At 38.2% G+C, this 14,190-nt stretch overlaps 1 protein-coding gene across 2 annotated transcripts in view; it reads left to right on the forward strand.

The window, feature by feature from the left end:
- The window catches only part of LOC102218719 (disintegrin and metalloproteinase domain-containing protein 33-like), a 148,617-nt gene extending 141,060 nt beyond the window's left edge, over positions 1–7,557 (forward strand). The window contains exons 20-23 of one of the 2 annotated variants that reach the window (XM_023345624.1): positions 2,404–2,503; positions 3,056–3,307; positions 4,356–4,561; positions 6,309–7,557. In XM_023345624.1, coding sequence (XP_023201392.1) covers positions 2,404–2,503; positions 3,056–3,307; positions 4,356–4,561; positions 6,309–6,357 — 607 coding nt within the window. In that variant the 3' untranslated portion in view covers positions 6,358–7,557. Of the gene's footprint in view, positions 1–2,403; positions 2,504–3,055; positions 3,308–4,355; positions 5,524–6,308 lie in introns of those variants that run through there. The other variant, XM_023345625.1, reaches the window with a different exon arrangement.
- Positions 7,558–14,190: the final 6,633 nt, after the last annotated feature.

Here is a 14,190-nt window from a genome sequence, read left to right on the forward strand (position 1 = left end):
TACAGAAGCATTTCACTGCCTGCTTAGAAATAAATTTAGAAGCAGCATGTCATTTAAAGGAGAGTTTTTATTTAGAGTAGAAAGTTTCTCATAACAAGAAAATGTTTTCATTATAACAAGATAAAAAAAATTGTTAAAATGAGAAACTGCCTCATTATAACGGGACAAATTTTATATTAAGTTATAATTAGAACGTTTCTGGTTAAACGAGAAGTGAATGTACACTACTCTGACGGATTACGACTTGTTAAAAGCGGGCCGCTTTTCACAACATCTAAAAATACCAAAAGTGTTGCTATTTAACTGTTGCAAACTTTTCTATTTAAAATAGCAGATATTTTGGGTAAACTGAGATATAAACCTTGTTACGTGTTTTTAGGATCTTGTTAGAAAAAGCACATTTTATTATTTTCTCAAGATACTGGATAAGCTCGGGCAGTTAAACTTGGCCCTGTTTACACAAAGAGTTTTTTCAAAAGCATTTTTTCTTGGGTATTCAAAAATGTTTTTACAACAACTAAATGAAAACTGCCCATGTTCAGCTGAAAACGTAAATAGCACTCCAAACAATGTAGTGCACATGCCAGACCTATAGGTGGCGTGTGACCTGTGTGATCCAGAGGTGTGTGTTCTTCACCCTTTGCTTGTACAGAGGTGCATATACAGTATGATCTATATTTCTTCACTGACAGCATAAATGTCAGTGAGCAATGAACAGATTTTTCCTTAACATGACAAATAATCTCAAGTGGCGCAGCATGAGTGCAGAAACGTGAGAAGACGTGACTGATGTCATGGTTTCCAAATGTTTTCTTGCATTGCATATCTAGGAAGTTTCACTCTGGAGCCAGTTAATGAAAATTTCTGTTTTTATTCAGCCAAATACAATGCTGCCATGTGAACGAGAAGGCAAAACAAAGCCAAGCCTTAAATTCGGTATTTGACAGGGCTATCTTTAAACTGACTGACATGGGTCAAACATTCACTATTTTTCCAAAAATAGTAATTGAATGGAATTTTGTCCCATTCCTCATAAACTCTTCATAGATGCACATAGCTATGTCTTGTTCTCTTTCAGTAGATCAATACATGCACCAGAATGTGTTTACCACAATCAATGGCAGCAATCAGAGCCACTGCTCATGTAAGGCAGAACAAAACAAAATCCATGCCCTCTTAAAGCCTTGAGCTTTTTATGAGTCGTGTCACATTCATCACCACTCACAGAGTGATGAAAGCAGCGGCTGAACATGATATTCCAGGCTCTGGCCGTGATTTATAGAACCCGGATCTGTTTGGAGATGATGCAGCAGCAATTTAAAGATGCTGACCATCCAAATAAAGGCAGGAAGAGATAAGCAAAACTCTGATGATGCTGAGGGAGCTGGGCCTCATGGACAGTTAGCACTAACTGCTGCTAAAAGGGAATACATCATGGAGAAGTGAGGGAGCTGTATGGGAAGGTTTTTAATGAGTCTTTCAGTGCAGCAACAAGAACCCTCAGAGTCTACAGTATTACTTGAGAACTAATTCTCTGGGTTCATTTACAGTTCAGCTAGTGGCTTCTGTGGTCTGTAGGCAGGTTTGAATAGAGTATCACCTTCCTACACTTTTAAAATTTCAGCACACGCAGTTTGATCACTAAATTAGCCAGACTCACGCTGGGGTTTTTTGGACACTGTATATGAAATAATAATGTAATAAATATTGACTTGAGGGGGGTGAATATTTATGCAAACACTTTGATCTAATTGTCATTTTTTTGTAAAGAAAAATTAGTTTTCAATTTGACATTAAAGGTCTTTTGGTCATTTTTTTGTCAAAGACAAATTTTATTGCTAATTGATTAGTAAAAGCAACAAAAAGCACAAAACAAAAACTTTTGATAACGTTTGCTCTTCGCTGCTTCAAGATTGTGCTGAGTGATTCTGAAGTTTGTGTGTTAAAATCTGTAGGAGTCAAATACAACATGTGTGTAAAGAAAAAAAAAGACAAAATGGCCAACTTAGCTATTGGGTTTGGACCATTTCTGCAGTAGGTTTTTGGTAGATCCTGACAAGTTACAGATGTGTAACATATTACATAACTCTCAATGAAAGCATGGCTTAGAGATCTATTTTTTTTATTTCTGGGGGTGCTGTAATAATAATAATAATAATAATAATAATAATAATAATAATAATAATAATAATAATAATAATAATAATAATAATAATGATAGAGAGATAAGGCTACAACCACCATACATTGGGTTGGATTTCCATTGGGCGGTGAATATGATCAATCATAGTGAGTTTAGAATTCACCCAAGAGAGGGAGGATATATCCTGTCCCTTGAAGTAAAGCAACATGTCAGGAACCAGGCTCTGGCTTATTTCTGTCTGTCCTTCTTTCCTTTCTCAGGAAAGAGGCTTCAGTGGAGAAAGAGAAAAATGGCCATCTGAATCCTGCCTTTCACCTGAAGGTGGTCGGCCCAATCAACAAAGCTGGTGGCCATAAGGGGGTGAGTGGAGAGATTCTGTGGCAGCAATGGGAGAAAATGTAAGGAAAGGAGGGTGGTGGCCTTGTTGTGGTCTGTTGAATGTAAAGTATCCATGAAGCTGACTTTCATCTTAAAAAGCTTTATTATTCAGCAGCTTGTTTTCTTATGTGACCACTTAGTCTGCCTCCTCCTACAGCCTCAACACTTCTCCATTATTTCATTAGGCTTTTACTCCTCTGTTCTCTTTATTCTTTTATTGGAAGCATCAGTATCAAGGAGAGAGAAATCAAGTGTACAATAGGGCAGAAATATATAGCTGGAAGACAAGAAAAAATCTCATTAAGAAAACGAAATGGCAACATAATGCGAAATGTATTATAAAATATTTAATCTCTTTATAATTGCTTTTAAAATAGTTAAATAGTACCTGGATGCAATGGATATATTTTGAAAAGAGAAGCAAACAATTTTTTAACTACTAGAAGTACCTGACATTATTTAAAACCATTCCTGTGTTTTTAAAGCAATTCTTTGTTCATTTCAGTTTGGTTTTGTTTCTTTATTTAACTCCAGCTTCCACACACAAGCAAAGAGGTCCTGCCACTCAGACCAGGACTAGTGGCAAATGGCACCCAGCCAGTCAACATTGTGCGACCTCTTAGATCTACCCAGTCCCCCCAGGGGGCTCCTCAGGACCTCAAGGTGATAAGACCACCCTTCCCAGCTGGCAAGCCCCCAACAGCCCCACCCAAGTCACCCCCCACCCCACAAAGACTCAGCCCTCCTAAGAAACCACTGCCCCTTAACCCGACACGTTCCCCACTGGTAAGAGCCTTTATTTAGCCTTCATGGAGCTGTAAGTGGATTCTGTGTTTTATAGAACTGTAGCTGAATGTTGTACAACATTAACACAGAGAAGCCTTTAAACAGACCATGAGAAGATGGATCAATATGTAGGAAGAGATGGAAGGAAAGCAAAACTTAACATTAACAACCATTTATCTCATATCAACCAAACCAAAATAAGCATATCTAATGTATGGTACTTATTGGAATTTTCAATTCTGGTTAGGACTGGTTTGACTAATTAATTACATAGATTTATCACGTTAAAGAATATAAGCAATATATTGCATTTTTTTTTAAATTCCAGCCAGAACCTTTGCATTCACATGTTTCTGGTACGCCTGTAAATCTGACGCACAAACAACATCTGCAACAGCAGCAATGGACAACAAAGTTACTTCTCTTTGCTCACTGGGGTTAAATTCTGCTTCAAAATCCGATGTGATTAAAACCTAGAAAAGACTATGTTGTGTTCAAGGTGTGCTAAAAGGAGTTAGCCTGTCAGCAAAGCTAGACTAGCCTAAAGTAGCATCTCAATGCTAAACATGTAGCAGCAGCACAGGCATTTCCAATGCAAATGTCAGTGTTTCTACGTTCAGACCTCTAAAGAAGTTCCATGAATCCATGAATTGTTTTTTGCTGCTAAGCTATATGGTTTGTCAATATATAGTTTTTAATTGAAATATGATTCATTGACTACAACCCCTGCAATTAACTCCATTAAAAAATGTAATTGAATTCCATCACTAATTCTAATTAAAACATGAAATTGCTTGAATCCAATGTAGCACAAAAATAAAAGAATTTGGAATCAAATTTGAGGTTAATAGAAATGTTATTGAGCCACAGAGCCACCTTAATCAAGACTGAAATGCCTCTAAATTACAATATTTCTAATGCTGTCTTTCTTATATTTGTTTGAAACAAAGAAGAAAGTTTCTGTGTTTTCTCCTTGGGAAAACAAGCATATTATCTGCTGGTCAGATCTGGTTCCTCAGTTACTCACCGTGTCTCTGCTGTCTTCTAGCGAGTCTCTGAGCAGCCGTCCAGACCGGCCCCTTGCCCCCCCCAGAGACCTCTGCCCCTCAGTCCAGCCAGAGTAGCCTCCACCACGGTGAGTCCCAGTCACACTTCTGGCTCCAGAGCCACAGGCCTGCTGGTCATGATGCCTCCAGCTCCTGGACCACAACCTGTGGGGAAAGTGTCAGCCATTCCCCCTCTCAGAGTTCTCAGGTAGGAGAACACACATCATACTAATATGAAGTCCTGTATTATTTTCTGAGCAGAGTGACGGTGGTAGATGTTTTCCCAGTGAAAGTCCAGACTTATTTCATATGTAGCAAGATCACAGTATATAAAAAATTATGTTCACAGATGCTCTGTATCCAATCAGACTGAGTTTGAGCTATTTTGCAAAAACATATGGGCAAATGTTTTAGTTTGCAGATGTGGAGAGCTGTTACAGAGAAACACCAAAAAAACTTCAGCTGCAATTGCTGCTGCTTATCTACACTGCAGTCTGTCTGATCTACACTAAGAGGTTCTGTTGAGTGGGCTGGAAGTCAAATTGCCATCAACAGTAGCTGTCCAGAAGCATTCTAGACTGATATCAGACAAACCTATTTTGCATCACTCTGTCTTCAGTCTGACACGACTTCCTGCCCGTGACACTGATTATTTAATCGTTTGTCCTCCAGCAGCATTCTTTGTGCCAGCTGCTTTTTCATTAAAGAAATCACTGTTTCACATGTCAGCGGTAAACACATCAGTCACTCTTATGGAGAGGACGGATTTAAAGGTCTGCAGGCGGGGAAGAAAGTTTCCTGAATGAAATGGACTGGAAGTGGTTTCAGCAGTGCTCACTCACTCACTCACTTCTGGACTTAAAATAATACATAAAATATTTTAGTCTAATTCAAAGTCAGACAGTGGTGAAAAATAGTATTCTTATACAGAGTGTAAATATCTGCTTTAGCTGCACCATCGTGAAAATACTGTAATGTTGAAGTGAAAGTGATGACTGCATACTGTAGTTGCTGAAGCTGTTTCCAGTGTTTCCTGTCTTCTCTTTCTGGGTTGTTTTCTGCTCCAGACTGCAGCGCACCGACTCAGTTCTTGTCTGAAATTCAGCTTCCTTTTCATGGAAGTGACAGTCCCCTCTGCAAAGCTGTGTACTTTTTTCATCTGGTGCAGATTCATTCTTGTTTCCATAAATATGCTCTGACATTGTAAAAGTCTCGGGATGAGAAATCTGCCAGGTATTCTGTGCCGCTTCTAAGTTTACATTGTACTTCAGAGATGAACATGGAGTAACGGAATGAACTCTTGGTTTTCTCCATAATGGGCCTGCTAACCAGATGCATCACAGTTGTCCTGACAACGTTATCATGCTTCTTCTAAGCTCCTTTAGTTGTGAACGAGTTTGCACTGCTGTTTAGCTGGTTTGATTTTATCTTTGATGCGATTCAAGTCTTTGAGGTTGGAGGACCACCTTTCCATCACCCTACTCTTTAGCTCCATCCACAGATTCTCTTTCATATCCAAGTCAGGTCTCTGGCTGATTCAAAATATTAATTTTGTTTCCAGTCAGGAGAAACAGGGTCAAATTAGAATATTACTTTGAACCTCCTTCAGCCATCAGTAAAAGGCTCTCAATGAAAAAGCATTGCATTGACTATTTTGTTTTTTAATCCTGTTTTTAAAGCACAGTTTGTTGATTATAAATATGTATTTGGCTCTAAATAAGTATCACCGTGTCTCACAATGGGAACCAATTATTTTGTGCTTCAAAAAACTAAGCTGAGAAAACAACGTTTTTATCTCTGTGGCTCAGAAAATATATTTTTATCAGTACAATAGACATTGGATTTGTTAAAGTGACAAAGAATGGAACATATACTAAGTTATATTTGCTGTTTAGAAAATCTTGAGCAGCTTAGCAGACCTTTTGCAGAAATCTTGTTTTCTTGCCTGTTTCTAGACCGATCCCAGGTGCCAGACCGAACACAGCTTCGCATCCACGAAAATGACCTTCTCTTCGCCCCGCCCCAAGCTGCCCCACCCCGCCCCCCGGTGAGGAGGCAGCAGATGACAGCCTATTTGCACTAAGGACTCTTTAGCTGGTGAACACAGAGCTTTCAAATGAAGCAGAGGACAAACAGAGCTGGTACCAGAGACATGGAGGAACAAACAGGACTCCAACACTTCAAATTTCTAATGAATCCCCCCCTTCTCAGTCCTCTGACCTTATTTTTAACCCGTCTTCCCCCATTCCTGGCGTGTTAACATTACCAAGACGACGCTGCATTGTGTGGAGGCCTTGCAGACTGATACATGTTGATGGTTATTTACCAAATCACTTTTTAGTATTACTGTTTTTTATCTATTAATGCTGTCCATTTCTAAAACTGCATTTTGTAATGAGTGTTGCTTTGTTTACAGTTTGTTTCATGTTGTGTTAAATGATTTGTGTTTTGTGCCAAAGAACTTTTTATGTACCTGCGGTATGTCTGAATTGCTGTAGAATCTTGTTTTGTAGCAAGTCAGCCCCTCCCCTTCCTTCTACTTTTTCTTTTTTTATCATTGTTTGTATTTTACTGTATGAAGAATGTTTCAGGTTAAATGTGTCGGTACAGATGTCTATCAGGGGAAGGATAGCCATTCACTCAGCAGCTTCTTATCCACACTGTTTACAAGGTGGAGGGCTTGATGGAGAGCTGGCAGGACACACCCAGGTCTTTATGGGGTTTTTATCTCGTTTGCTTTGTTTTTCATTTCAGCTGGTGAATATAAATATTTTTACAAAAACATCAAGTTTTGTTTTTTATCCAAACTTATTTCTCCTTTTCCTTGAGTCTCTTTGTTACAGCAGATCATCTTCCTCCATATCATCCAATGTTGAACACATTCAGCCGTCTGCATTTATTTGTGATATTTCTAGCTATTCATAACTTCATCCACCTGGACAGAAACATAAGTAAAACCAGAGAATGATGCTGCCATACCCATATTTCACTGTGGGAAGAGCGTTCAATCTGTGATGTCAAACATACCATTTGAAATCTCAGTGTATAACTTTGAGGTCCGAAAATCAGGTTTTCTGAGATTTTGGAGTGCTGCTGGTCAGTTAGCTGGAGCATGGAGACACATAGGAAGGTCCAAACACCACAGCAATATGTTATTACTGTGGAGTTTGGGGAAAAACTTTCCCATCTATTTCAATTTGATTCAGTTGATTTATATATCATAGGTTTACAATGAAAGTCATCTTAAAGCACTTAATAAAATAAACTATATCAAAATATGTTTCATTTATGCTATTACTATCCCAACCTGTTAAAATTAGAGACCATCAACATATAGCTTCATTCCATTGTATGTAATACAATACAGTCCAAGTGATTAGATCAGACATTGCCAGTCAGTAAATACCCAATGGTCTATGTTGGGATATTAGATCTTGACTTTGCTGGATCCTTCACCCTAAGCAAGCACGGGGTGACAGCTGAAAGAAACCTCCAACAGAACCAGGATCAGTGTTAGCAGCTGAGACATGACAAATATTAAAGCACTGGCACTATACCCAACAGTAATGGCAAAGATGACAAAAGAATACACCTGTATGCAAAGAGAACAACATTATCATTATGTCCTCCAGTCACTCAAGCTAAAGAGAGGCATACCTTTGGAGATTACCAAAATGATCCAAACCACCCAAGCTTTATCAAATAGGAAAGTTTTAAGCCTAGTCTTAAAAGTAGACAGGGTTTCTGTCTCTCAGACTAAAACTGGATCTGGTTCCACAGGAGAGGAGATTAGAAATGGTAAAAGGTTTGTTTACAGTGGTTATAGTGATAACTATATAATTATGTAATTATATATACAATAATGTTCAACCCCTCTCAAAAAAAAAAACTCAAGTCACTGAACAGTTACATGGCTTCAACAATCATTGAAGATAAAGCTATAAACTAATAATTAGTTCATCACTTTAAACTAATCATTAAACTATGATTAGTTTAAAGCTATGATTTAAACTAATTATAGCTTTTATAGACCCTCCATAGTAAATATATCTTGAGACAATAATGTCTTACTCGTGAAATGTTCTGCTCTAAAGTTTTTAAAAAAGGGATCATTTGACATTGCAAGAACATTATAATATACGTGAATTCTTAAATAAACCTGTTAAATAATTAGTCAAAAAAATTGATTCTGTCTCTGTATTAGTACAAAGTAATTCGGCAAAAATACAAAAAAAATAAATAAAAGCACATTATAAACCATTATTGCAGGTTTTAGGGGCCCTTTTCAATGTAACTTTTTTGCCATAAAAGATTTTGTTGTGTCATGTTGATCTTCTGGTACATGATCTATTAGCCATTAAAAACCTTACATTGTGATCCGTCTCCAATGTCTAGCACTCTTACTGGATTCTACTCTGTTGGAAATGAGAAATCTGTGAGAGGCAGCTTTCTTCTCTCTAGAGACTAATGCAAGTGGAGAGTCTGTGGTTCAAGTGGAATGCTATTGGACAGGAAGGAGGAATAGCCTCATGGGGAGATATATTGATGCAGACGTTTTCCCAGTCCATTACCAGTTCATCTGACACCCAAACAAACCTGCAGGGTGGATTCTAAACCAGACAGCAGACGTGAGCTAAATGAGAAGGGCAGCGCTTTCTGCAGGCTACTGTCTATAAATCAAGCTCTGTGCAGCCGCCGGCCAGAGCCGAGGTGTATAAATATAATAATGTCTATCCTGAGGTTAGCCCTCAGCTGGTGAACTGCAGAAATGAATTGAATGAGTTAGAAAAACAGAGCCAACACTTGCTGTCTCCTTTTACCCTCACTGCCAGTGTGTTCCACCATGATAAGGTTTAGCAGCCCGTCCAGGTTAATAGCATTTTGAAGCAGCAGGGGATTCTGGGTTAGTTTTCTCTTCTCCAAGTTAAAGAAGTTTCTTTCACCTGTTGTTTGACAAAACAGACTGATCTCATTCTCTCACTTATTATTGTATGTCATCATCAATCTTGTAAATATAAGTTCTAAATAAATTAGAGTCTGCTTTTCAAGGAAGCATATCTGTTAGATTAATAGTACCTTTTGAAAATAACCTTTAAACAAGAATTAAACATTTTATCAAGGCCACATTTGGCATTAAAAATATTTTTATTGATCTGATGTAATATTCTAATCTTAAATGTTGCTAAAAGGGAAACATCCTCAACTAAGAGAAATAAAGGCTTTCAAAGGTGAAAACATCCATCTGTATTAAATTAACTTAGTAACAGAGTTACTGAAATAAATTAATTTTTCAATAGTATTCTCTTTTATTGGAGATTACTGCTGGATATTGTGATTTTGGCACCAGTTCGGTGTCTAAAGGGGAGCTACACAAACCTAATGTCTGGTGCTACTGCTTGTACCTGTGAACATGGTTTTGTTCCAGGATGCTCCTGAAGTTCCAAACACTGATTTCATTTTTTAGCAGGACTTGGTACTGCTAAAAGTAAAAGTAACAGCAAAAAGTAACAGTATCTGTTGGTATTGTCAGAAAACTGGCCTGAGCTAACCCTCACAGAGTCATAGAGCTGAGAGACGCCAGGACCAACAATGCAGACGAAGGCTGCTAATCAAAGCAACCTGGGCTTCCTGAGCAACAGGACACACGACAAAATGTCCAAATATGAGTGAATATATTGTACAGTACATGGACAAACATTTTAGGAGCCCAAATCTCAGGATAAAAATAATTTTTTTATTGGTATTCTGTAATATTTAAATTGTCTAAGAAGCTGAATTTTATATTTTCTCCATAATAATAAAACTAACAGAAATAAATACCTTGAAATTTCCACTTGTGATAAAAAATTGACTTGTATCTTGTAATTGTGAGATATGGATTTTTTCCCCATAAGAATGACAAAAATAGGCTTCCATAAAATACATCTCTCTGTGTGTTATGGATTTTTATAACTTTGTTTTTCTTTTGCAATTAATTTACAAAAATTAATTAACTTATAAATGATATTGTAATTTTTAAATGCATCCGTTATTTATTTATCGAACAAAAGTTAAAGTGTGTGGCATCTACAGTGAGTAAAATCCTCCATCTGCTGCATTAAAGACATGCATACACTTTTGAATATTATGTTTTGAAACAAAAATAAAACCAAAGTTAAACTGTGTAAAATGTAACTTTACAAAGTTTACATTTTCTAAATACCGTACTACGCATACTCACTCTGAAAAACATATAATTTGCTTCTGTGGGACAATTAACTCGCTGCTTAAAATAAACTATTTTAGATTGAGGTATGTAACGTTTTATTATTATTATTATTTAAAAAAAAATTAATTCGAACGAGCTTTTTTCTGTTTATTTTCCTGGAGATTTTTGCTGATGTTTCTCACAGGAGCTGGCAGCAGATCAGCTGCTAGGCGGAAGTCATTAACAGGTAACGAAATTATTTCTCAAATTAAAAGGAGACACTCAGTCAGTCTACGGCTCTATTTATATCGCATGTATTTTCCGTTTTTGCCCACAACCAATGCTGTTCTGTCTAGGGTGACCATATTTTAATTTGGGAAAACCAGAACACCTTGGAGTGGGGGGGCTGCTCTAAAAGCGGGGAAACTCCATACATTTGCGCTTTGGCATGTTGTTGGCTACTGACAGCCACGCTATCTATCTTCTGATTAAGAACATGGCTGCCCTCACTGACGCGGCTCAGGGATTACGTCACACGCAGCGCAGTGCGCAGTGCCCTAGTGCCTGTAAATTTAATGGTCCAATGAAGGAAATTTAAAAAAACAGGACATTTCCTCACTTTCTAAAAAAAACCCGGGACGCCCGGGACAGGACGTGAAATACGGACATGTCCCGGGAAATACGGACGTTTGGTCACCCTAGTTCTGTCGAAGACACCGACAGAACTAGGAGCCCCTAGAAATGATTTAATTGTAACACAGACCATGGAGCCAAACCTGTAGCATCATTTATAGAGAATGACAGTGTTATTAAATTTTGTGTAATGCATTCAGCTGAGAAAAAAATGTACATTTAGGATTTAATTAGGAAGTTTACTTTGAAAAAGTCTAAAGAATCATCTTGATAGTTTGATTGTTGTGTTACCATGGCTACAATATGGTGTAATCTTTGTGTTTGAATTGGGTTTGTTCACAAATACATCACAGCAAATATCCAATAATCAGTGATTGATTTTAAACTCGGCCAATAAACCTGGTCTCCCTCTCACAGACTTCACCTTATCTATATTTAAATATGTTAGTGATGCTGAGGTTCTTAGTAGGACGGGTTTCAGAGGGCTGGGAGGGTTCTGCCTAAGGCCCCATACTACCTTGGGCCGGCCTGCATGAACAACCGCTGCGATGCGCATCTCTGGAATCTACCTTTAATCCCCCGGTGGTCCCTATGCCAGTCCGCTGATGCTTTGGGGACATTTTGATTCATTTCATTGTGGCATGTTTGGCTTTATGCTGCGGTTCTAATTATTGCTACAGTATTTTCACTGATGTTTATTTTGTGAACTCCAATTGCTATGGGCCGAATCTTCCTTTAACACTTGAGGTTCTGCAATAACTTCTATTTACAGCCGTGAACCTCCAGCCCAGATCCCGCCAGCAGCGGCTTTAAACCGCCTGGTAGAAACGTTAAGGAGAAGCAGAGCGAACAGAGAGCAGGTGGTACCAGGTGGTACTGGGGCTTTGAGCTGCGTTGCGACTCGCGGTGACAGTCGGTACCGTGTCTTATATCAGGATGTCTGATATAAAGACAGACATTCTTTATATCTGTCAGTGGACCGACTCAAGCTGCCTGTAGCGAACCGGACATTTAGCAGACTGATGAAGTTAAAGTCAGAAGTTTTCTCTGCAGCTGAAGCATTTCTGAGTTTAGGGGCAAGGCGGGTTTTGTCCCGCTATTGCAAAGACAATTATGAAAATATAAACAGAAACAGTTTTTCTAACGTCAACATCAGACCTACGTTTTTATTCACAAACTAGTGTATGAAAAAAATATTCTTGCCCATAATTTGATAGTTAGAGGACACAGATCCGCCCCCCTCCTCTTCACCATGGACTCGGTGTCTGAACAACATGGAGGCTGAGAAACTGAGTCATTATTAGACTGAGTGCAGCCAGACTAGTTTATTTTGCTAAATTATTATATTTAGCTAAATATTATTGCTGAGGGGCACAAGCAGGCCTTCTATACAGATAAAAATAAAATAAAAAATTTAAAAAAAAGTTCTTTGAAAAAGAAAAAAAAAACTCAAAAAGGGCACTAGGGGCATCAAGGATAAAAGAGGCAGGGGCTCAAGCCCCTTTTGCCCCCCCACCCCTGCACGTGCCTGTTATGGGGGAAATTTTCTGCCATAATTAAAGAGCACACATTTTCAGTCTGAAAGCAGGATTTGATGTCTTTTGTTCTAAAAAGACAGCCACACAGATACACGCTAGAAGGAAACAAACCCAGTATAACACTTTCATTTTATTGGCAGAGAGGTTGCCAGGTGACTATGCCAAAGTCGCAGTTCCATGTTTTGTAAGCGAGCAGAGAGTCTGAGCAGAGACTAAGTGTGAGCACAAGGAGAAGTTTTGAGTACAATCGTTACAAGTTTTGAGAAGAAAGACATGAAGTCCTGCTTTCAAAATGAAAATGTAAGCAAAAGTATTATTAGTTTTGAGAACAAAAGCCATTAAATCCTCCTTTCAGACAGAAAATGTGTGCTTTTGGACTATGGCAGAAAAAATCCCTATTAGTGTAGGCCCCAGGCTCAAAATTGTACATAAACTTGGGCTGTTTATCAGCTCATCAAAGATTTAAGATCATGGTATTAAAAAAATTAAAATCTGCTAAGAAACTTGACTTCCATGTTATTTTCTGTCAGACATTTGTTGTCCACCTTAATGTTGTAATAAGACCCTGGAGCTAACAGATCTGGTAGCCTCCAAGTCCGAAGAGAAGGACTCTCCATTTTTCTGAGATATGGCCATGCTAGTTTGCAACCTCTCCATCTTGTTTATTACAGACATAGGTAACAACATCTGATGAAATTACTCTGAGTAGCTTGGCTGATGTGTTCCAGTAGATGGAGACACACTTAACTTGCATTTTCTTTTTCTGTGACATTTTAAAGATAACTATTAGATGGAAACATAAATAGTGTGAGTTTCATACACTTCCTTATTACAAGGAAGTGGTTCAGCTGGTTTTACTGCTAAACAAAACAATGTGGTCATTGTTTAGTGTACACTGAACAATGACTACCAAAAAACAGTGTGTTGTTAAATTACTGCTGCATCCTTCATGATTGTACATGAACATTTCTTCTGAGTATGACTCGAGTCAACGTTGTCTAATTGCACTTCTGTTTGGATTACTTGTAAAAATGGTGAGTGTTAATATTGAATTGGAGGCATGGCCAGCAACAGCTTATTTGCATAGAAGTGGCAGTTCATTCTGAAGGGAGCTCAAAATAGGCAGAACTGATCAGCTGAAATCTCATTATCTACAAATAATTTTGAGCAAAAAATTTAACAAACATCTTGTAAAAGCCCATAGACTCATATCTTGCCTAAAAGGTAACATAATATGTCCTCTTTAAGAAAAAAATGTCCCAAGTCCTTGTCTCCCTCTTGCCAAAAATCTGTTTACTTGGCATAATGAGTACTCCAAGGAATAAACTCATCATCAATATTACAGACATGATGAGGAGATCCAGCTGCAGATGTTTCTACACAGCACAGCAGATCACCATCACAGTCTGGGAGCTTTCTGCTCTAACGGAGCTCCAGGCAGCGGATGAGAGTGGAACTGTTTCTGCTGAACTGGCGTCC

This window comes from Xiphophorus maculatus, chromosome 14 (genome assembly GCF_002775205.1).
Source record: "Xiphophorus maculatus strain JP 163 A chromosome 14, X_maculatus-5.0-male, whole genome shotgun sequence".
Taxonomy (NCBI): Eukaryota; Metazoa; Chordata; class Actinopteri; order Cyprinodontiformes; family Poeciliidae; genus Xiphophorus; species Xiphophorus maculatus.